General features: G+C 32.8%; 1 protein-coding gene across 1 annotated transcript; it reads left to right on the forward strand.

The window, feature by feature from the left end:
* The first annotated feature begins 1911 nt into the window (after window positions 1–1911).
* LOC105436141 (anaphase-promoting complex subunit 11) lies at window positions 1912–11541 on the forward strand. The gene is made up of 5 exons (XM_011660818.2): window positions 1912–2080; window positions 4506–4548; window positions 10521–10541; window positions 10630–10748; window positions 10943–11541. The coding sequence occupies exons 3-5, from the start codon at window positions 10522–10524 to the stop codon at window positions 11056–11058; spliced, it is 255 nt and encodes an 84-aa protein (XP_011659120.1). The 5' UTR covers window positions 1912–2080; window positions 4506–4548; window position 10521; the 3' UTR covers window positions 11059–11541.
* The last annotated feature ends 14862 nt before the right edge of the window (window positions 11542–26403 follow it).

Raw genomic sequence — 26403 nt, forward strand, 5'->3', positions numbered from 1 at the left:
CGAAGGTTAAATTGTCCTAAAATATCATGATTTCTTAGTTAAGATAATAATTGAAAAGTTAGAACACTTGTGAAATATCATAGGAAAAAAAAAAAAGGTGATTTCTCTAAATCTTTCTTTTTCTTGTAAATAGGCCCTTTCAACTCATTTGATTTGTTGGTTTTTTTTTTTTTTTTTTTTGCCTCTTTAAAGAAATTGATCTTCCTAAATTTATTAAAAAAAAAAATTCCAAAGCCCAACTACTATTTATTTCCATCTTTTTCTCTCTTCCGAATCTTTCATCCAATAGGTCCTATAACCTGGTTCTGTATCTGGAGGATAGTAGGTAAACCTTAGTGGTTGTTCGAACAAAAAATCGGAGCTTCAAATGTAAGTATTCTCAAAACCCTAATTTCAATTTATTTTTGGTGTAAGGTTTACCTGTTAATTAAGTGCAACTAGGGTAGAATTTTGATCCAGTTTCCACCGTGCATGTCTAATTTCTTTCACTTCTATATTTGGATGCAAATAAGACAATCACTTTTAATAATCTAGAGTTTTAATTTTTAGTTAAAGACTACATGATAAATTGATGTTTTATCAGAAAACTAAAAAATCAATGTCTTCTAGATTTTGATCGTCACCATTTTGACGCATTGTTATTTTACTCAACTTTCTCGATTCATAAGCTTGACGCAATCCATCGACATATAAATTTTTTAGTACCTCAAGTTTAAGATATTTTGTGATTTAGTGAGGTGCTTTTTTCCTCTTTCTCCTAATTATTTTTTTTCTTTTTTTGAAATTTTATGATTTATTGTGGGAATATTTGTTTACAGTTTCATAGAGTTGATTTTAAACTAAGTTTTGTACTTATTTTATTTTTCTAGCTTATTTTACATTACCTATTAAAACATTTTAAGATGGTAAGAAAATAAAAATAAGATTGTTACTTTATCGAAAAATCAATGCTCTAATCATGTACTCCTAATAAAAATGTACTACATACTAAATTTTTTAAATAATTCGTACAACTTAGAAAGGTCCATTAGTTTATTATGATTATTATTAAAAAAAAAAGCTTTACATTATAAGGAAAAATCTATGTATATTTAACTCAAAACACTCTATCAAAGTACTGAGTGCCATGTATATAAAAAAAGAACTCAGAATTCTTGGGCTTGGATTTCACAATTGACATTGTTTCAATTTTGCATCTGCTACATGTGTGTTCTTCAAGGTTTTTTTTTTTTTTTTAAAATTTCAAAATATTAACCTATCGCAAATGTATCACAAAAGTATATATCAATATAAACGAAATAATAGACAAAAAAAAAAAAAAACATAGTAAGTAAAAAGACCAAAAAAACAAAACTAAGTAGAAGAGAAATTTCAAATGTTTATAAAAAAGATTGAAGAGAATTCTTTCTTAATACAATCGTAGAAAAGAGTTACAAAACGTTTCAGAATCTTATCATTAAAATATATTATAAATATTTTAAAATTAAATTATAAAAATAAATAGATAACTTTTCATATTCTAACCTCTCGATCTCTTAAATAATAAGTTATAGAGGCAAACTTGAAAATTTATAAATGATTAATATAATTATATTTTTTAAGAGGAATTTTTAAAATTAACAAAATAAATTAAAATATTTATGACTATAACAAAATTTTGAATTTTATCAATGATAATCTTCTACCACCGTAACATAAAAATGACTGTTAGTATATAATTTGGTATAAATTCTAAATATTTTATAAAATTATTCTTTTTCAATATTAATTAAATAGTCATAAATAAAAAATAAAAAAATCAAGTGAATTTGGTTGATACTGTAAATATAGAATTTGGAAAGGGTAGGGTTGAGTTTTACTTTTTAATATCATTAAAAACTAATTTTAAAAAATAAAACACACCACTCCTTTTATTGTATAACGTTCAGCCCCTTTCATTCAAATCAAACCCTGCTCTACTCCTCTCCAATCTTCAACTTTCTGCTCCTCCCCTCCGATCAAACGACGCCGGCAACTGCAGCTCCGATCATACCAGCCGCGCTCGCCCTCCGTTTTGGTTACTTGCCGTCTCGGTTTAAAGGTTTTTCCCTTCTTTTTTCTTTTCTTTTTTTATGTCTCAGTGTTTGAGGAATGTTTCAACTGGTTTGACAGAAATATAATGCTTCTTTATTCATTACTTCATATTGATATGTAGTCCCAATTTATATGAAACATGGTTTAGGCCTTGGGCTTTTGGGTGCATTTTAAAAAAAATAATAATGAATTTTTGAATTTATTTAATGTGAAATTTGTACACTTGGTGTGAATTTTTGGAATAGTATCTGGAATTTTTGGTATGGTTTAATCAGATTTGAGAGACATGATGTGTTCTTTGGAAAGGTGTATGTTAATGTTTTTGTTTTGAGAACATTTTTTTTAATGAATTCATTCTAATTTTTATACTAGATGGCATCTTTCTCCTCGTCTACATCTACAAATAGTAGCCAGTCATCAACTTTTTTACATTTTGTTTTGGATGAAAGTGTGATCTCTATTTAGGATTTTGTATTTGTATCATAGTTTGAAACTTTTTAATGAACTCAGACAACTGATGTACTCTCTATGTTTTCGAGAAGTATTGTTATGTTTTAACATATATGAGTAATTTATATGCAAGTATTATCACATATATTATTTTTAAAAAATTAAAACGTGTCTCTAACGTATCGTGCCCTACTTTTCTAAATATTGAGCGTATTCTCGTGTCATGTCGTGTCACATGTTGCGTGTCGGTGTTCGTGCTTCCTAGTTTATAGAGAGGTGGAAGGGAGCATTCTTTTGTGCCCTTTAAGTTGGGTTCTACGGTGGTGGTTCTATCGCATCTGCAATTTGCTGATGATATGATGTTCTTCTGCTTTAATAAAGAGGACTTCTTCCTTATCCTTAATTACATTCTGGGATTCTTTGAGGCAATGTCAGGCTTAAAACTAATAGGAGTAAGTGTCATATTTTCAGCATAAAGAAATTGTGAGCAAGAGAAGCTTATTAGATTGGTGACTCTGGTTGGTTGCAAGGTTGGGCCTTTTCCCACTTCCTATCTCGACCTCCCCTTGGTAGGTAATATGAGCGCTCTCTTTTTGGGATGCATCCCATGGAGAAAATAAGGAAGAGGTTAGCTTCAAGGAAGAAAAAATTCTTTTCCAGAGCTGGGACGTTAACACTAATCAAATCAGTGCTGAGTGGTATTCCCATTTATTACTTTTCTCTTTTTTGCACGTCTGTTTTGGTTCACAAAAGCATTGAGAAGCTCACGAGAAACTTCCTCTTGGAAGGGGTTGAGGAAGGGAAAGGGTCTCATCTGGGTAGCTGAGAAGTTGTGGGGAAACTTGTGAGTTGGGAGTGTTAGAGTTGGAAAATTTAAGGTTACCCAACAAAGCCCTGTTGGCTAAATGGTTGTGGTGTTTTGCTCTTGAGCCCAAATCCTTGTGGCATAGAATTATTGTGAGCAAACATGGTCTTCATCCTTGTGATTGGGTGGTGAAAGGGGTCAAAGGCATGAACCGAAATCTGTGGAAAGATATTTTTCTTCAACTCCCCTCTTTTTCCCATTTTTTTTTTGTGTTGTGGGAGATGACAAGTGTTAAAGGAAATTAGGGTTTATTGGGTTTATTCTTATTTAATATTTTCCATATTTGTATTTTTCCTTTTTTAGTATTTTGGTCTCAATTTATTCACCAATGTGATAGGTTATTACGTTATTAAGAAGAACAAACAAACCAACTCTTTCTTGAGGGCTGGAAATCCTCTCCTTCATGCTATGCTTGGCTCTAATTCTTGATAGTTGCTATCCTTTAGCGGAACTTCTCTTAACCCCTCCATTTCTCATGGTTTCTCTCACCTCAACAAACTATATTCCAGTGATTCCCATCAGCTAACTAGCTTCCCTCTCCACAACTGATATTTTCCCCCACTTTTCCTTTTTTATCCTTCCGTTTACAAGTGTGTACAATTCGAGGCCTTGCAGAACAATAGAGTGTTTTGAGAGTGGGGAGGGACCCAGTGAGCTTTAGTCTTTGGTGAGGTTTCATGTTTCTTTTTGGGCTTCAGTTTTGAGGATTTTTTTGTTATTATTCCCTAGGCAATCTCTTACTTAGTTGTAAACCCTTTATGCATTGGGGTTTTTTGCAAGCTTGGTTTCTTCTATGTCCTTGTATTCTTCCATTTTTTCTGCATGAAAGTTGTTTCTATAAAAAAATCGTGTTTCTTTGATGCTTTTGATGGGATCCCAAAAAGAAAACTCTTATTCTTTAAAGTTGTTTTTATTTCTTCATTTTAAAATCTTTGGATTTACCATTTTAACCAATTTTGAGTTTTACATTTATGAGTAACATCAGTAAAATTTAATTTGGAAAACACGGTTAGTTACATCTCTACTTTTCTCAATGGACTTCCTCAATCAATGTTTTGTGAATGATTTTATTTCATGTGTGCTATTGTAAATTAATGAATACCTTTGTTGATGATAGGTGTTGCTTTACGTGGAGGTGGAGATGAAAGTAAAAGTAATGCGTATCCTTGTGTATCTTTTTTCCTGTACATTCTCTAAATATTTGTTGCTATATGGGGTCACATTTTTTCCTCAAACTTTGCCTGCAAATAAAAAGAGACTAATGCTCAAGTTATATAAATCTTGAAGGAGTGCAAGAAAATGAAAAACTGGAAGTGCAAAGCAACAAATATAAAAATAAGCAACTATAACACTGATAGAGGAAATATTAAGCATGTGAAATAAGACGTAAAACTTGAATAGAGGAGCCAATAAAGTGATGTAATCAAATTGCGATGAGTTGACTCCAGATGAACAAAGCGACTAGACTAGTGAGGAGCTAACCTTGAAAAGGACAATAAGACCTTTCAAACCAAAATACCAAGAATGAGGCCTACAATGCTTAAACCAGACGAACTGTAATCTTCCAGCAACTTTGCACCAAAAACAAATTAATAGCATTTTTTTTTTGAAAGGTATTGTAATAATTGGGGGTGGGGATTTGAACCCAGGACCTCTTGTCCACAAGTACATACAGTGTCAGTTGAGCTAAGCTCTTGTTGACAATTAATAGCATTTTTATCTGTGAGAATTTCTTTAAAACTACACAAATGGATTTGACCCGAGACCATGAGAGGTCCAAGAAATTGATTCAAGTTATATTAGAGAGCTTTGCTCTTTCATGTTGATATCGATGAAAATTTGGGTGATATACTTCTTGATTAGAGTCAATAAATGTCAACCAAATTAGAACTTTTGGATGGAATTTAATTAGGAGATAGAAAATGGGATGTCAACCCTTGGTTCTATTAAGCTCAAATTCGCAACTTCATATGCATATAAATTTTCAAACTTATTTGGTCGAAAGCCTCTTCCTTGGTTATCTTGAAACGCCCCTTGGAGATAATCTCTGTTCCTTATCTTTGGAACTCAATGATAGAAAGAACCTTTAGAAGATCTTATATGTATGTATATAAAAATTCTCTATATGATTGAATAGATGAAAAACTGCTCATCTATATGCAGTTTATTTCTAAGAAGTATTGACTAACTTTTATTCAATTCTTCTTGTCTAGCTTCACCGTTGATTTCATTTTGATAGACCTCCAATACTATATCAATATAGTAGGAGAGGGAAGAAGGGTAGTGGCACGGCACGTGTGTAGAGTGACACGTGTGAGTTAGGTTAGTATAAATAAAGAACAAATGTGGGGCGGGAAAGTTAGTTAGAAACTTTGAAGAAGTAGGTTTCTGTTCTTCCTTGAGAGATAGGATAACAAGAGATAGTTTTCAGTTTTAGTGTGTGATCGCATTAGTGTGTGTAACCTAGATTCAGTTTGAATCTATTATCAATAAAAGTAGAATTCTATTCTCTTAGTTTCTGGATTCCATCAAATTGGTATCAGAGCGTGTGATTCTGGCCAAGAAGAAAGATGGTGCAGACGAGAATTGAAGAAAAGATTGAAACGATAGATTAAGAGATTCACGGCATTAAGAAGGAGATCGGGAAATTGCCGGCGATTGAGAAAATGTTAATGGAAATCTCGAAGAATATGGAAAGGCAAAATCAAGTAATGTTGAGAATTATGGAATCAGCCGCATAGGAAAGATCAATGATGAATGAAAGGATATCCGAATTGTCTATGCGGACTTTTCCGACGAAGATGAACGATGAATGCGAAGGATCTTCGAGGCGAGAAAACGAAACGAAAAACGAAGAGAAGAAACCGAATGACGAAGGGAACAATGACCGAAACAATTCAAGAAGGTGGAGATGCCGATATTCAACGGAGATGATCCCGATTCGTGGTTATTTCGTGCTGAGAGGTATTTTCGTATCCATAAATTCACTGAATCTGAGAAGATGACAGTTTCTACTATAAGTTTCGAAGGACCAGCGCTGAATTGGTTTCGTTCTCAAGTGGAACGGGAGAAGTTTCTTGATTGGGCGAATATGAAGGAGAGGTTGTTAGAGAGATTCCGTTCATCGAGAGAAGGATCCTTGTATGGCCAATTTTTGCGTATCCAACAAACAACAACTGTGGATGAATATTGAAATTTATTCGATAAGTGGGTAGCACCACTAACTGATTTACCCGAAAAATTAGTAGAAGAGACTTTTGTTTCGGGATTGAAACCATGAATTCAAGCAGAGATGGACTTTTGCGAACTGAAAGGTTTAGCCCATATGATGAAGATAGCGCAAAAGATTGAAAACAGAGAAGATATTCGGCGTGAGGCAAATCTTCCTGGACATTCCGGAGGAAGAACGACTAATCCACAGAATAATACTAAGGCTAACACGAATTCGAACGCTGGAGAAAATAAGGGGGGTACGAATTGGCCAATGAGAACCATTACTCTACGTGGGACATCAAAGGAGGAAGTTCCAAAAGGACCATCAAAGCGTTTATTTGATGCGGAATTCCAAGCTCGGAAGGAGAAAGGATTGTGTTTTCGGTGTAATGAGAAATATTCTCATGACCATAAATGCAAAACTAAGGAGTTGAGGGAATTACGAATGCTAGTAGTTAATGGGGATGATGAAGAGTACGAAATTATTGAGGAAGGAGAGGAGACAATGAAGGAGTTGAAGACTATTGAAATAATGGAAGAAAGCCAGGCGATAGTAGAGTTATCTATCAACTCTGTGGTTGGATTATCTAATCCAGGGACGATGAAGGTGAAGGGAAGGATACAAGAGAGAGATGTGGTGGTGTTGATTGATTGTGGAGCGACACACAATTTTGTTTCTGAAACACTTGTGAAGGAATTACAACTGGAGACAAAAGAAACCTCAAATTATGGGGTAATTTTGGGTTCCGGTACTGCTGTAAAAGGAAAAGGGATATGTGAAGCTGTGGAACTGATGATAGGAAATTGGAAAGTGATTGATGAATTCTTACCTTTGGAATTACGGGGAGTAGATGCCATTTTAGGGATGAAGTGGCTTAATTCCTTGGGGATAACGGAGGTAGATTGGAAGAACTTGATATTGTCTTTTATGTATCAAGGAAAGAAGATTATAATACGATGAGACCCTAATTTGACTAAGGCTAGAGTAAGCCTGAAAAATTTAGTTAAAACATGGGGAGAAGAGGATCAAGGCTATTTGGTAGAGTACAGAGCCTTGGAAAGATGTGAAATATCGAAGGAAGTATTGACTGAGGAGGAGTCGGTCGCTGTTGTGTTGAAAAGATTTGACGATGTTTTTGATTGGCCAGAAACTTTACCTCCCCGGCGGGTAATAGAGCATCACATTCATCTGAAGGAGGGTGTAAATCCAGTAAATGTGCGAACATATCGATATGCTTACCAACAAAAAACTGAGATGGAGAAGTTAGTTGAAGAAATGTTATCGTCAGGGATAATACGGCCCAGCACAAGTCCTTACTCGAGCCCTATATTATTGGTGAGAAAAAAAGATGCTAGTTGGCGGTTTTGCGTAGATTACAGAGCCTTGAACAATGTGACTGTGCCTGATAAATTTCCAATACCAGTAATTGAAGAGTTATTTGATGAGTTAAATGGAGCTGTGATATTCACTAAGCTGGATCTGTGATATTCACTAAGCTGGATCTGAAGGCAGGATATCATCAGATTAGAATGAATGCCGATGATATTGAAAAGATCGCATTCAGGACGCATGAAGGTCATTATGAGTTCATGGTGATGCCTTTCGGACTAACGAATGCACCTTCAACTTTCCAATCCTTAATGAATGCTGTATTCAAGCCGTTTCTCAGAAAGTTTGTGCTGGTATTCTTTGACGATATATTGATCTATAGCAGAGATTTGAAAGCTCATTTGGATCACCTCAAAGCAGTGTTAGAAATACTGCGAAAGAATGAATTATATGTTAACAAGAAAAAGTGCAGTTTTGCCAAGGCAAGGGTAGAATATCTGGGGCATATCATATCTGGAAGGGGAGTTGAGGTGGATCCGGAGAAAATTAGAGCCATCAAAGAATGACCTATTCCAGTTAACGTGAGAGAAGTCCGAGGATTTTTGGGTTTAACTGGATATTATCGTAAGGTTGTAAGGCATTATGGTACGATTGCAGCACCACTGACTCAATTGTTGAAGAAAGGGGGATTTAGATGGACTGAAGAGGCTCGGGAAGCTTTCGTCAGACTGTGGAGAACCATGATGACACTACCGGTATTAGCAATGCCAGATTTCAGCATTCCCTTTGAAATTGAAACGGATGCTTCGGGCTATGGTTTAGGTGCTGTGTTGATACAAAACCATAGGCCTATTGCTTATTATAGCCACACTCTAGCAGTTAGAGATAGAGTTAAACCTGTTTATGAACGGGAATTGATGGCTGTAGTAATGGCAGTACTGAGGTGGCGACCCTATTTGCTGGGGAAGAGATTCAAGGTAAAAACTGATCAACAGTCATTAAAATTCCTGCTGGAACAACGGGTGATACAACCCCAGTACCAAAAATGGATATCTAAGCTTTTAGGATATTCGTTTGAGGTAATATATAAACCAGGATTAGAAAATAAGGCTGCTGATGCATTGTCTAGAGTACCACCTACTGTCCATCTGAATCATTTGATTGCTCCGAATATAATTGATGTGGCAATGATTAAAGAAGAGGTTAATCAAGATGAGAAGTTTAAGAAGATCAGAGAAGAATTAGCAGAAAAAGGTGAGGAGCAGACCAGTAAATACTCTATGAAGCAGGGGATGTTAATGTGTAAGAATCTAATGGTAGTTTCTAAAACTTCTAAACCGATTCCTATGATCTTAGGTTAGTATAAATAAATATAGTAGGAGAGGGAAGAAGGGTAGTGGCATGGCACGTGTGTAGAGTGACACGTGTGAGTTAGGTTAGTATAAATAAAGAACAAATATGTGGTGGGAAAGTTAGTTAGAAACTTTGAAGAAGTAGGTTTCTGTTCTTCCTTGAGAGATAGGATAACAGGAGAGAGTTTTCAGTTTTAGTGTGTGTAACCTAGATTCAGTTTGAATCTATTATCAATAAAAGTAGAATTCTATTCTCTTAGTTTCTGGATTCCATCACATTTCCATCTTTCAGTTGCCTAGCAAAGTTGCTTTAACGTTTCAATGTAGAATGAGGAATGTCCTCTTGGCCAAAGGATTTGATGATGTTAGTGATCTTATTAGAACGAAAAATTTCTAATGCCAAAAATGGTGGTGGGCTCGCCCTTGCTAAACTCAAAGATGCCAATATAGATCAAATGGGTCCAGATTACCCCATGAAAGAGTCTACACACGTACCTGATTTTCATCCGTGGTTCACAAATTGCCATGGCAAACTTTGAAGAAATAGCCCTTGAAAACTTTATGTTACATGCAAGTCTCTCTTACAGATTTCTTTGGTTTCAAGATTGGCAGTAGCCATAATATTAGCTTTTAGGGAATGACTCTCTTTCCTTATATTTCCCTGCCCTAAGGTAGGAATTCAGAGGTTTTCAATCTTCTCTTCTACCCTGTTGAACTACTCGAGCTTTTGCTTTCCTCTTCTCAGTTCTCACAATTAAGCTTGAATTGGTGCTATCCATGTCCAACTCAAGCCATTGATGAGGTACTTTTGGGCCGCCTCTTTTTGGGCAAAGGAATGGCTTTTGGAAGTGTAGTCATGAGTGTTTTGTGGGAGGCTTGGGTTGGAAAAACCCACAAAATCGTCCAACCAAAAATTTGCCACTATAAAATTTGGTAGATTAGTAACTTGAAGTTTCTTACATTGTGTTCTTTTCTGGTACTCCCTTTTGTAGTTTAAAACCTCTTTTGACGCGGTTAGCTTCATTTCTTGTCATGTGCTTTTTGTATCTTCTTTTTCTTGTCATTCTCGATCAATTATAACAAGACCATCTGAATTATGTACATGTCAGTATGGTAGCTTTGTTGGCTGTTTCACAATATTCATCTGCATCAATACATTAGAAAGGATATCTTTCAAATTTTTAGTCTACTGTATCTGCAATTAGATTTTCCTTGACTTAGATGCCCTCCGTAAACGTATGTTCGGGGTTTGGAAAGAGTATGTTCCCACATTTTTTCCCTTATAGTTCCTACCCTTGAGTGAGTATAATTAACTATATTGTTATCCGCCCTTCTGTAAAATATAGGTGGCATGCTGTTGCATCATGGACTTGGAATGCCCAAGATGAAACATGTGGAATTTGTAGGATGGCCTTTGATGGTTGTTGCCCTGATTGCAAGCTCCCTGGAGATGATTGCCCATTGAGTGAGTCAACTTGCATTGTCTTCATATCCTCAAACTTTTTCTTCTACTATCAACCATTGCAACTCACAGTTGATTAGTGTTGTTTAAGGTTATACACACACATATTAAGAGAGCTCGAAAGACCATCAAACTTGGACATTTTTCCTTGAACATGATGGTAATGACCCCTTTATTTTGTTTTTCTTTAAATGCAGTTTGGGGTGCATGCAACCATGCTTTCCATCTTCATTGCATCCTAAAATGGGTGAATTCACAGACTTCTCAGGCTCATTGCCCCATGTGCCGCAGAGAATGGCAATTCAAGGGCTGATATCGCAATTTTATCACATGTGACTGGTACTTCATTACAACGTTTTTTTTCACTAACCTAAAGCCTAAAGACATTGAAGGTTTTCCACACTAAACTCACCGACTATTTGAACATTCGATGCCTAGTTAGGTGTTGCTGAGAGACAGTGGGCCTTAGCTAACAAGGTAGCTCCTTGGAGCAATTCTAAGGTTACATTTTATTCAGTGTATTATATAATATGATTGCGAATTGAAGCCAAGTTTGTGTTTCTCAAGTCTTATCGAGTTCCACCTTCTCTGTATGCTTGAATAGGACCTTACAATACGAAAAGTGCAGGGTTGAAGTTTGATCCTATTAGGATTAGATGACGTGAAATAACCATTAATTCTTTGTTTTCTATCTGTCATTGGCTGTTAGAAAGTTGGAATTGTGGAAATGGTTTGCATTTGTAGAATTCATATTTATATTTATAGTTCTTGTTAAATAGATTTTTCTCAATTGTAAGTGTGTGTTTACTTTATATGCTCATTGATGTTACTTTTTATATGATACTTTCTACGGCCTAGTATGGTAGTCAAAATCATTTGTAGCCACACCCAAACCCTGTACCTCTTTGAAACGGTGATAGTTGATTATTTTGTACGTTGTTAAAGAGAATGTGTCAACTCTCCCCATTGTCTATGGGGAAAGAAGGTTTTAGTTTTGAATAGTTATAGTAATGCCCCAGGCCTTGGTTTTCCTCTCTCATTCCTCCACCGTTACTTAGCAGTAGTTGGATAAAGTTACCCGTTACAGTTTACTCTTGAGATTAGTTATGGGCTCCTTTTTATGAATGAAATGATTTTGCCTAAATGGGTCTAACATTAAATTGTTGATAACCACCATGTTGGCTAAAACCCTAAACTTTTATTTAAAAACATTTCAAGTATTGTGTCTAAAAAGGAGCGGATATCTCATAATCCTAAAAAATTTAAGTAATGGTTTTCCTCAACAATGCAACTTTTAATCATTAATATGAAAAACAAATTTGGCTTGAAGGATTTGTTTTCCATTTTATTACTACAAACCATCTCACATGATAGCTGCAAATTTTCATGGGTGTTTAACTCATATAGCTTAAATTGCTACATGATATTACATTAAAGACCCAGATTACTAATAATTTTGACAAAAGTCTTAAATAGGCCAATATATTTCACAAATGTAGGGTCCAAATTATGTGTTTGCCCATATTATATTATTTATTTAATTTATAATTTATAAATAAAAAAAGAGTCAATCTTGGGTTTTATGGTTTTAAAAGTAGTGGAGATGTTTTATTACTTTCCATATACCAAAAACTGCTCCATCCTACCACCATTCTACTCGTCGAAGACAAAAACGGATGTGAGAAATTTCAGAGCTTTCAGCAGCGAAGAAGGAGAAATTGCACGGTCGGCAACTTCATTACATTTTCCACAAAAACTGGGAAGAAATTTTGAGGTTAGTATCGGGAAATAATACATTATGTATATTAGGTATATTAGGTATAATGAAGATACTCAATTAAATAGGCAAACGAACGAAAACTGTCATTTTGAATGTGGTAGATTCTAGGGTTTAACGAGATTTCGTTGATTTTTGTATAGAAACAGGGTATAAACATTATGTTCATTTGGTATATTAAGGATATTCAATTAAATAGGCAAACAAATGAATTTGTAATTTTGAATGTGGTATATTATAGGGTTTATTGAGGTTTCGGGCGTGAAGATGCCTTTCGATGACCGTCACATTTTAATATTTCCCTACAACAATTGGGTATAAACATTAGGTTCATTGGGTATATTTTAGATGTTCGAATTGTGGACCAAAATAAAAAATTTACTTTTGATTGTAACATATTCTAGTGTTTATTGAGAATCTAAGATATAAAAACGACTTCTCTCCGAATGAAATTAGATTTTTTTGTCATTAGGTCCATTGGGTATATTAGGTTCATTGGGTATGTTCTAAATGAAATATGATATTTTTGTCTTTTGTAGTATATATTGTATAATAATCTATATATATATGTAGAAAGTAGAAAATGGTGCTTAAAGAAGTAAGGGTTCAAGGAGGAAACATATGAGGGTTCAACAATAGTGGTTACTATTTCACGGTCCGATCTTATGCAAACTCATCTTGTGTAATTATGTTTCCAGCTCCCCATTCGGTCTTCTTTAACCTAAAGTAGAGAAGGAGTGAATTTCAACTTGTGTAATTATGTTTCCAGCTCCCCATTCGGTCTTGTCCCCAAAATGATAAGCTTATTGAGTCGGCGATCTGGCCACTCTCACCCCTACAAATTAAAGGACAATCCCTCGCGAGGAGAAGTTCATAACACACTCAAGATTAAGACTAAGTTACCTAGGTCATCCTAGTGAAATAGAAACCTAACTAGTTAACGGAGTTACATCTAGTGGTTACTATTTCACGGTCCGGTCTTATGCAAACTCATTGCATAGGATAACCTCACTCCCATGTCAACTACAAGAACGCGTTGGATCATTGCGTTTGTACCAAATACAAAGTGAGTCGTATAAATTGTGTTGCCAGGATAAGGTACCAAGCCTTACCCTTGTACTATAGACCCTTTAAGCTGATCTTGAACATTGATCCGTGTATGTCTCTATATACTGTTCAAGACTCATTAAACAGCTTAGGATGTTTAGTTTATTGGATTTGGGTTATTAAGATAAAACTAATAATTTAATCAATAACAATTATTACAATAATAACACTTTATTAATAACGGTCAATAGATTATATTTACAATCTACAAGTTTTAGGACATAAATCCCAACAATGACCATTTTTCAATCTTCAATTACACATTGCAAAATCAACACTTCCTTGTTTGATTTCACTACAACGTATTGAAAATTATGTCTAATAGCAATGACTTGAAAGAATTGTTTCAATAAAGATTTGGTTGAAAACATGTCCTGAATTTTTAATACAAAGTTGGAATCTATCTTATACAGATCTATGGTTTCAAAAAACGACATCCATCTTAATGGATTTGAGTTTGAAATGAACTTGAGGACGATGAACCGAAAGAAATAGCTAAAAGTCCAACACAATGAACAATAAGGGAAATTTGTTGTTCAACGTTCAATGTTATTATATGGTAAACCCATTTAGCATCGTTATCATTCTTTATTGTCATATCTTTCTTAAGACATTCTATAAGACCTAAGCAAAGGTATATATCAAAATTGTTCATATCAATAAAACTACCTAACTTGGATTTAAGGACATTGGACAATTCATTATATGACATATCTTCGTTAACTACTATTTCAGACACACTAAAACTAACGTAATTATTAGTTTCATTGAAAAAACCATCGAAGTAGACTGCAATAGTGGTCATAATATTACAACTATATGTTATTAAAAAATATAATTGTAAATAAGATGTAATATATATATATAATAAAACATCATACAGGTAAATTAAAAAACTATTATAATAGAAAATAAGATGTGATATATATAGAATAAATCAAATATACAACCTATTATATTTTGCAGGAATATTAAACAATTAGTATAATTGTAAATAATATGTGGTATATATTTAATAAATCACGTCAGAAAACGATTATACCTTACGAGTATATAGTTAATTTATAATAAATATAAATCGATGATATATTGTCACTATATATTATAGTTTACTAATGTTATTGGATAACATACTGTAAAATATGTGTATTAGATATGTGTATTTAAAATAACGTATATTTAATAAAAAATAATTTAAAAATTATTTCGAATATAATTTATAATTAATAATAATTATAAGATTTGTATTGTCCAAAAGTTATACAAATTTCTAATTAAGAAAAAAATGAATATTTTATGACATTTTGTGAAAATTCTCAGTCAATTTTAGCTTCTTTTTTTATCTAAATATTTCAATTTTCATTTGAGGCTATTGAGAGTTGGATCTTATAAGTTGAAAGAAAGATGAAATAAGAAAGGCAATTTGGTAACAATTGTTCCACATTAGGCTGAAACATATAAAATGAAAGCAAAATATTCTAAAACGAACATATGGCAAACATTCCTTGAATGGTAAGAGGAACTTTGATGTACAATGAATTTATAAAAAAACCTTATCATTTGATACACGCCATAAGATATTGGATAGACATAATATAGTGTAATCAAATCAATCTAATTATAAAGATGCACCAAAAGTTGCATATTACATTCGCTGAACTTACAACTACATTTTTCCTTTATATATTCTCCACAATTGGAGGTGATTGAATAGTTAGGGTATAAATTTACTAAAACTCAATATTAGAATCTTTGACTTACGCCATTCGTGCTAATATTGATGGAGAATACGAATATCTTGTTAACAAAAACTAATAATTGTATCAATTTAAACATTGATATCTTGTGAGTGTGTATCGTTACGTGTTGTTTGAATAAATATAATGTGAGATTTACTATACTTTATCGATTAAAGCACTATACTTTCCATAAACGAATGAATTTAGATAGTCAACTACAGTTAATTTTAAAAAAATCAACTATTCATTAACAATTCTAATATGTAACACCCCATATCCAACGTTCAAACCCAAAACTAAAATGGGTTGTTTCAACTATTCATTTACTAGGATTGCTCCAAGTTAAGGATGCTTAAGTTTGGAGCTTCTATGATTGAGTTCAACGAGAAGAAAGTGCACCTTATTGATATAAGTAATAACTTTTGATTCTTTAAAGTATTTCTTTATATATCCTTAAGATTTGTCATATCATGTTCGGATGCGATATTGATTCATTCATATTTTCCTCCTAAACACGGGATGTTGTATAATGGTTCATTTTGTTAATGTTACATTTTAACAAGAATGCACATGTGTAAGAATTGATGCGTTGATGACCTTTGGAAATACTCTTAATAAAATAATCTAAATTGATTCACAATTGAAGAGTTTAATTGAAATGTTATAAATATCAGTACCCAATATTTTTCTAACAAAATTTGAATAAAGTATTATAAAATGTTAATGTTTAAATTAATACAATTATTTGTTCATGGTTTTAACGAATAGAATCTCATTAGTTTAGAGGCATAAATGATTTTTTTCGATATTTTCAATTATAGCAAAATGAACGTATATATTTATAAAATATAGTAAAATTTTAGATTCTATCAATAACAAATCCTAATAGTTTTTTTTTATCAATGTCTATCAATGAACTTATAGACAGTGATAGATCAAGTCTATCAGTGTTTGTCGATAATAAAATCTAAATTTTTTTTGTTACATTTTGTAAATACTTTTAGGGGTTGTCATTTACGCTAATTAATTTGTTATAATAAATTAATATGTATACACATCTCTTTTTATCATAATTTTCCTTTTGAATGTCCTCATGGCAATCACAAACATGTGCTCAAGTTTCAATCAATGCATGAAATGCTTCTAATACCTTGTTTGGAAAAGTTTTGTGAAAGAAGTTCATTTTGCTCTTTCTAATATGGGCTCTTCTACTAGAACAAAAAACAAGAATAAAATTTCAAATCGAAAAAAGTGAGTTTGTTCGATAGGAAAAAGAGAATAAAATTTAAAGTCTTCCAAAATTTTGAAACACTAACTCAAGGTATTATTTAGGTTTATTAGGAATTGAATTAGCTAGGACATCAATTGAGTTACTTTACATAGAGGTTACTCGTAGATTATCCATATTATCATGATTCTTGAGCATATTTGGTTACAATTATCAAAGATTTAAATCTATTGATTGGAAAGGTTTAAGGAAATCGGTAAAATATTAGAAAATATGTATTTTCACGTTGAAAATGTTCAAAGAAATGAGTTAATCAATATAAAAGAATTGTTCCATTTTCTGTTTCAATTCCCTCTAATTAGAAACGTTTTAAGTTTTAATATATTGACTGCACTATTTAAATTAATCTTTTCCTTCTTTTTTGGTGCGTTCGTACTGATATGTAAACAAATTTATGATAATAGAACTCATATCATCAATATATTTTCTAAATTGTAAAAGTAACAAATTTAAAAATCGATAACTCTATTATTACTATTTGATAGTCCTCTGAAATGATTACCGTATAATAGCCGTTTGGTATCACTAATTTTGTCATATTCGCAATATGTAAAAAAATAGGTATCACGAGCTGTTTTTTAATGTTTTTGTCATTTGATGCAATTTTCCTAATAAATATTCACGTGGCGGATTTTTATTTTAGTGATTGTGATTTATTTTCTATAGTTTTAGTTTGTTTTTTTCTATTTTTTTGTTGAAGAAATTAAAATGAACATGTATGAATTAAATACATAAGAACTAATTACATCTCAACTAGAAACAACCTATTTAATGTATAATATTCAAACTCAAACTTAAGCCCAAACAATGTTACAAAACCTAAATATTGAAATAATTTGAGACTTGAAATGACCTCAAAAGTTTTGAAGACTCAAAACACAGTTGAAACACGATTCTGGTAAGTGTTCTTTCTTAAGACAATTATTCATTTTGTATGGACTTGCAAGTAGACTACAACGATCATCTCCAATAAGATACAACGACTAACTTGATCGGTAAAACTACAACCTCAAACTATTTGAAACTATCATAACTCTTAGATACTTGCTCTCAACTCAACACAAGAACAAAGGAAAGAAAGAAAAGAGTGTACTCTTTTATTTTGGAAAGAGATGCTAGAAATGAATGAAGAACCAAGTTGATATTTATAAACTAGTAACTTAGTAACTTTTCAAAATAAAAAATAAAATAAAACAAATAAATACAAAAGGTTGAAACATTTGTCAAATTCCACTCAAAATAGTTGTTATTTGACTAAAATCAAACACAACTCATTCATATTGATATGGATGAAACTACGATTTAACTTTCATGCATATTAACTTTCAACATGAAACAATACTTTAATTTGTTGTTCTTTTAAAGTTTCCAAACAACGAATTTAATCAACATAATTAAATCATTTTTTAATCACCAAACTTTTACTTTCTTTCACTATATATGTGCATATATATTCAACATTTTTGTTGTTTTATTTTTTAGTTCTAAATTATTTTCATCTTATTCCCACAGTAGATGAATAGTATATCCAACAAGTGGTCTCAGAGTTATAAGTCAAGTTTTTCGATTTTGGAGACAAATACTTGGTGTCCTCCAAGTAGGCCTGAATTAATTTTTTGACCGAACTGCTATGGAAATGTCTACGATCGGTTTCATACATTTTCAAATCGACCTCAATTGTTGAGAAGTACTAGTTGGCTAGTCGGTTGATTTTGATCCGTTTTACTCTTTGCATTTTCTCAAAAATTGTTGGTTGAATTTTTTCAAAGCCACCATTGACCAGAACCCTTTCACTTCTTTGACTGACTGACTTCGAGCGATTTGTTTTTGTTGGCTGACTAAATTTTTTGGTCTATCATACTCAATCCCTACCAATAGTACTTTTCAAACAATTTAATTTTTGCAATGTATTCGAATAAAACGACAAGAGACTAAGTATCGTTATTTGAAAACCAAATGCCTCGATTATGCCTAGCTACTCTAAAATTATGTTGTTTTTATTTAAGGATTGAAATTATAATGATTTTTAAATCTAATATAATCATATTTGAAATTATCCTAAATCAAGGAAAAACAAACACACATTTTTTAAGTATGGTTTGTGGTTGTAGCATTCAAATAATATATCATATGGTCGTTGTAGGTTTGGGCTCAAATCGAAGCGAACTATTTACTTGTTTGCTCTAATCCATTGATGGACTTCAGTTTGTGGAGAGTGTGGAAAATGGTTAACCAGAAGAATAACAATTTTAAAGTTTTCATTATGAGAATAGCAAAACCATTTTTTTTTCAAAAGTGGAAAAATGAAAAAAGAAAAATACAATAATAAGAAATTGTAAAAACCCAAAATACCCCATTACACATAGAGTGTAAGCTGCTTTCTTAAACTAAAATAAAATAAATACACTTTAATAAATGTTGAAACACAATTACAGCTGTATACTTGTCTAATCAAAATCATAACCCTTCATCTCCATTTTCCAGACCTATTGCAATGATCTTCGTTTCTCATTTTTGTTATTTGATTCTCCATCTTTCCATTTTACGATTTTCCATCTTCCTTCGTCTCCATTTTTCATTTTTATTTTTTGATCTCATCTTATTCTAGCGGACAAACCCTTATCTTTTTACCTTGAAGCGGGCGAACCCCAATCTTCTTTTGCCTTTACCACAGCAGAGCCCGAAAAAATAAACCACCCTTGGTGCATCCATTGATCGTTTATCGCCATCTATTCCTATATCTCCTAGCCAGTAGAGCCCTCGCCTGACCATTAGCACCCAAATCCAACTCCCTCACCATTCCCATGCCTTTAATCGCACAACAGCCCAATCTCCTAACAACGCACCTTCACAACAAACATCTATCGTCAGACCAAGTGAATAACCAACCACCCAATAGTAGCTTAGCACCTGACCTCAATGAGCTACCTAACCCTGCCACATTTAGAACTACCCCGACTAATTCTGGTGAGCCGACATCCGAAGATGTTCAGATTATTGAACCTAACCTCCCTCTTACCATCAGAATGTAATGACCCATCTTTTCTAAATAAGTCGAGGTCATTAACTTTTGATAAAAGATCTTGATGGATACAAAATGAATATAAGATATTTGAAAAATATACAATCGAGGAAAAATAACTTTAAACGGGCCCGGTTTCAAATTATTGTTTTATGTTTGAAACCGGGCTCGTTTAAAGTTATTTTTCCTCGATTGTATATTTTTCAAATGTCTTATATTCATTTTGTATTCATCAAGATCTTTTATCAAAAGTTAATGACCTCGACTTATTTAGAAAAGTTGGGTCATTAAAGCCACCACCCCAACATACTAGATGAAAATAGATGCACAATTTCCACATAGGAGGAAGGTTGTAAAGATACAGAAGTGTTGGGCGAGGAAAGCCATTGTGAGGCCATATATGCTAATGAGGAGAATAAAACAATCGAGATCCCTGCAATGTGGGATGCATTTCAGGAGATGCTAAGAGAAAATAAGGGGTTAAAAGAGCAAATAGCCAATTTGAACACTCAAATGCGAGAAATGGTCGCAACGATCAATCAGCTATTCTCTACAATATCCAATAGGAGTTGCTTACTGGTAACACATTCTACCCAGTCCCGCCAAATCACAGAGTGACACAATAGACAATTCACCGCCCATGGGATATATCTACGTGACTCTTGTGCAGTGCGTACCGCAACTGATCATCACACCAGAATTAGTGACCCACATTCGTCCTCTCAATGTTCCAAACTCTCCTCTTGGCGATGCAACTACCTGTCCTCCTCATCCTGAAACTTACCAATAGGGATGTACTATTACCTTGCAATTTTAACCTACTTCATCTTTTTAATTGTAATCAATTCCATTTAGTTAGTATATTCGTTCTTTTTCTTTATGTGAATTAAATCTTTACTTCGCGTTGTATGAATACCTATGGTGCTTCCATCATTTTGTTTATATGCATTTTGTTGTACCGTGCAAAGATAACCCTCATGAGGAAACACATGTCACACTTCATTTGCTTGTTGCTAGAATTACATGCTCCCTTTGGCGAACTACACTTAGTAAATATTATTTCTTACATTCTTTAGGTGAAGCTTTAACGCAACCCTCTTTTGTCAATCTTTAAAAAATCATTTTATCACTCACTTTTTTGCAATGAGGATATTGCTACTCGCTAAATTTAAGGGTGTTCGAGGTCCGAGTCAAAACGTTCTGCTAATATATATATATTTATACAATTAAATATCCTCTTACCCCTCAGTATTTTCGTAAAATAAAAACTCCTATACCGCAGCCTCTCGTACAAGTAAATAAGAACCAAAACTTCACCAAAATGTAGGAGTAAATACTAAGTGGCGACAAGAGTTGTATGTTGAGGAGAGGAACGGACTCATAGAGCTCCTATGATTTTTCACTCAGCGCCAAATGTAATGAAATCACTACTAAAAAAAACAAAGGAAGAAGAGGGAGATAAGACTTTTTTTTAAAAAAAAAAAATAAACAAGAGTAGTTTGAGGCCTAAGCTTGCCGTGTTTAGAAATAAGAAAGATTTTTGAGTACTTAGTAGACAAAGAAATGAAAATGGTGCTAGCATACAAGGGAGTCGATGAGGCATTCTGAAAGGATTAGCGTGAGTACAAGCACTATTTTAAATTTGGGGGTGTGATAACTTGTAAAAATACTAGTTATTGCGACCTCTTATGTAAAATAATGAGGGTTCATTGTATAAAAGTAGAAGATTGCAGAAAGAAAAAGTAGGAATCTAATTAATATGCGAAAAGTCTACCGCAAAAGAACTCTATTTCTGTTTTTACAAGGTTTCAACATGTTTTATCACAGGATGTTAGATGAAAAAGAGCAAGCGCATCACACGCGAAGTAATCTTCTCAACTTTTCGGTGTAAAAAAGTAGATGTTAAGTGATCAAGTAACTAGCAGACAAAAGGAGTTTGCAAAAATTTTAGAAAAAGACAAATAGACTAGGCTGCGCATCAGAGCGATAACTTTTCAGGGTCTTAATGGAGCGCTGACATGTCAGCACCAATTTTTGTGTATATAAACATATGCACCCCCTCAACAGGTGTGCACAAATTGGTCATGTAGATACTGTATTTTGTCCTATATTTATTTATTTATTATAAAAGAAAAAGAAAAAAATTTGAATTTTAAATTTATATTTTAAAACAAAAAAAAATAATAATAATACATTTAAAAATAAATAATAAAAATAAAAGGGTTGTTTCCCTTCCTATTTTTTCTCAACCACCGTTTTTCTTCGTTATCACTCTCAATTTCTCCCACTCTATCACTTTCTCCCACTCTCCCACTTTCTTCATGTTTCTCTGTAGTGTGCACTCAACTTCATTATCTAAAAAAACCATTTGGCATTTAAGGACAGACCTATTGGTAAGTTTTTTTTATTCATATTTGATGATACTGCTTTAATTATTAACTGTTGTGTTAATCATTTTACAGGCTAAATTAGTTTTTTTTTTTTATTTACTGGACATCCTACTTTCCATTCTGTGTTAATTTCTTTTTAATTACTGGGCATCCAACTTTCCATTATGTGTTAATTTCTTTTTAATTACTGCGCATCCATTTTCCATTAGGTCTCAATTACTTATATCCATAGGACATCCTATGCATAATTAATTAATTAGTATCCCTAGGACATCCTATGCATAATTAATTAATTAGCATCCTGTATTTAGTAATACTTATTCTTCATTGGCATCCGTTTTACAATCTTTGTTAATTACTTTATTCATATGGCATACTGCGTTAATAATTACTCCTATCCATATAGTATCCATGTTAATAATTATCCATGTTAATAATTATCCATGATATAATTAACATTCTGTATTTGGCAGCCTATTAATTAATTAACAACTTGTATGTGACGTTTTTCACTCACTCATTCTAATTATTTGCATGATGTATTAATTAACTAATCAGTATGTATCTTGCTATAATTATTTGATATTCATTTGGCTGTGATTATTTATTTGCATATTGCGTTAAACCTACTTTGGCATTCAACTGTTAATTATTATTTGATATCCATTTGGCATCCTCGTTTAATTATGCATTAATCAGTTATTTTACATTATGCATTAATCAATTATTTTGCATCATTTTGAATTAATTAATTATCTTGCATGTGTTGTATTAATTAATTATCTTGCATCCTACGTTAATCATCTTGTACATTTTGCATATTACTTATATTATCAATGTATTTATTTTATCTCAGCATATTACCCTTCAAGTATTTTTTAAATTTCATAATGTTTTGTCATTGTTATTATTCATTTTTCAATTTAAATATAAAAGTGTAAATTGGAGAAAAAATATTGTTTTTTATGAATTTTATAATTTAAAATCCACGAATACATGAAATTTTTCCGTTTGAAATTTAATTAATAAATTGTTTCTAAATAAACACATTTCATATTTTAAATGAGACTGAGTAGTGTTTTCTATGAATTTATTAATTCTAGATATATGAAATTTCTCATTAAACACCTATGATAGAGATTAAAATATCAAGTTTTGGTATCTTAATATTTTTAAGGTGAATAAAAATCTTTTAAAACAAAAATAAACTTCATTTTTCTAATGGCTCCTATGCCACCCATAATTATCAATTCATGCTTAGGTTTTACTTTCTTCGATATGAATTGATAAACATGAGACATTTAAACAAAACCTAAATAAAAACTTTGTTTTGTGAACCCCTATATTTAATTTAAAAGATAAAATTGGGTAACCATTTTGTGGGTGTTGTAGGGTGCTAACACCTTCCCTACACACAACTGACTCCCGAACTTAAATCTCTGAATTTACGTAGACCATTTTTTTTTCTTTTTTTGGTGACCAATCACACCTTAATATGATTGGTGGCGACTCCAAAATTATTTATTAAAATTAAATAAACGGGAAGGTCGGCCGCTCCGCGTAGCAATCATGTCGCGATAGGCCAGACACGCAAGATATCTTTACAATCTCCACATTCTCTCCATCACCATATGCAAGGTGAGAGCCTAAGCATAATACGATGGAGAATTTCACAACCCCACTATTCTCCCCCTACTATCTAGGCAACATTCTAACCAAAGAGAATGATTTATCAAACTCGAAGACATAATCATTCATTTATATTCTCATTTATTGACTTTATTATTGTATTGTTTTGTAATCAAAACATTAGGGTTGAAAGGCTCAAATTGTTATGTTTGAAGGCAATGCATTTCTACTACCACTTTGTCATCTCTTTATCTTTCCGTATACATCCACGATTAAATAACTACATATAAATGAGTTATGTGCTTGATACGAAGAAAACAATATTGCGTGCGATACTAGTTTTGTTGAGTTTAGAGTTAACCTTGATCCTTCAAAAGAAGAGCAAGAATAGAGATCAGAATCATAATTTACTTTGAACTAGGCAAGCAGTGAAAATAAATACAATAATGTATTTGCATCGGTAAGCTCCCCCTTAACATGCATCTCTGAGAGGATGTTGTGTGTGGTAAAACATGCTGAGAGGTATGGACCTTAATCAAGGGTAGGCTACTATTATTGTATGCATAATGAGTCATGATTTATTGTCATTTAACCCGTGTATTTATATCTCGAAAGGTGAATGAGTATGGTAGTGTACTGAGAGGTGTCAACCTTAATTCGTGGTTGGAAGTATCTAAATCACATCAAAGTATCAAGACATCAGCTAGTTTGTATAGTAATTTAATTCAGTTTCGTTCCTTATCTAGCCTAAGGAGGAGAATACCCTTACCCGCATCATAACTCCATAGTCAACTTGCACCGCCAAGCACCGTAGTATAAATAGTTAGGAAAAGTTTGCATACTGTTCATACAACTTATTGTTCAATTGTTATCACATGATTTTGCACTTATTATGCTGAAATAGGAGCTAAGAAATAATTTCCTATGTTGACTCTGGATTAACCAGGTAAACCTACTATTTTGCTTACACTTGGACAAGCAGTAGAAAAACTTGTACTCAACGAGGACTGAGGAATCACGCGATCAAGAGGTACATTGTGCGCATCTCACATGCTATGATCATACCCCATGACTTATCACCTTGAATGAAGCACGCTCTACAACGAGTTACAGTGAGCGTATTATGTGCAATGACCTGACTCAGTGATGTATTGTGTAATTGTATTAAACATAATCGAAACTATTAAGTCCAAGCACTAAATGAACAACCAGTGTGCTCCAATGGACACACGATGTTATAATTATGTCCCTAACGAAAGTTAACAAACCACTTAGTGGGACTAGTAGTGGGTCCCTTACTTAGTATATTTATATACTCACTCTTTTCTCTGTTTAGTATTTCAAGCAAATGTATAGAATCCATAAAACTGATGAGCGATAGAAAGGATCTGTGACAGGCTATATGGGAACTCAGTTCTGCTTTCCCGTCTGTTTAGACATTTTACTTAAGATTTCGTCTTATTTGTTTTTTCTTTAAAATTGTCAGAACCCACATATCATGTTTTGACGGTGTTTTATTGAATTTGCAAATTTTATGTTGTACGAAGAGTTATTTGATATTAATTTTATAAATTTTTTTTACTTATCCTCTTTTTAAGAAAGTGTCTTTTGATATTTATCTTTTGAATAATGACCTTAGCTTAGTTTAAAAGTTTGGATCTTTACTGTAACTCACGTAACGCGCAACTTAATGAACACTTAGTTTGCACTAGATGTGATACTCCCTCTCATGTATACTTAGGCTCCCCTTAAGTCTGACAATATTAGTGTTTTCACTTTGACCTCTGACGGTGAGAGTGGGGCTTTCTCTCAAGGTGATATCTTCCTTTATGATAAGCAAACTATCTTTACTACTAGATCTCAGCCCTCCCCCTAAGATAGAGAACCTTTTCCTGTGATTACGTCTTAGCTTCCACCTAAATTGAGAATCCATTCTCAATAACAGTTGGTTTAGGATCCCCAAAACAAAGTATGTCTTAAGAATGTTGCAGTCAACTAAGGAAGAACTCGCAGTGAAAACACAATGAATAATTTAATGATGAACACAAGAGTCATATGAAGAATATAACTCTTACACTTGCATGAAGAACACAAGTTTTCTTCCGCAATAAAACCAATTCGACAACCCTATAAATGGATTTAATAAATTTCTTTAAATAATCTAATCCATAAAAGAAATAGCACCCATTCAGAAAAGATAAAGCCACAAACCCAAAACGAAAAGAATATCATATGAAAAGTGCACAATTTTCCAAATAAAAAAAATTATTTAGAGGAAAATCTTCTGATAAAACTGGATGTTAAGACAGATAACAGCATGAACCACTGCCTTAAAGAAATTATAAAACAAACTATTCGAATTCTCCTACGGTCGGTTCAAATTTATTCATGTTTCTTTATTTATTTCTCACAATCTAAAGAATTGTACAAAAGCACAAACTGGATACTTTGTGTACACTCTCATTAAGATCCTAAGTTCTGAGCATTTAATACAACTACCCCTCATGCATCATGCATGGACCAGTTCAAGTATACTCCTACAATTTGTCTCACGATTCTAGCATTACTCTCAAATTTCATCATCAATATTAATCCATGTTCTCACATCTTTGTTTCAAATTTAAAATTTGACTTGACCTATAACTAAAACAAGTTGCTACACGGATGTACCAAGTGTATTTTGAAATAATAATGAAAAAATAGGAC

This window comes from Cucumis sativus, chromosome 7 (genome assembly GCF_000004075.3).
Source record: "Cucumis sativus cultivar 9930 chromosome 7, Cucumber_9930_V3, whole genome shotgun sequence".
In the NCBI taxonomy this organism is placed as follows: domain Eukaryota; kingdom Viridiplantae; phylum Streptophyta; class Magnoliopsida; order Cucurbitales; family Cucurbitaceae; genus Cucumis; species Cucumis sativus.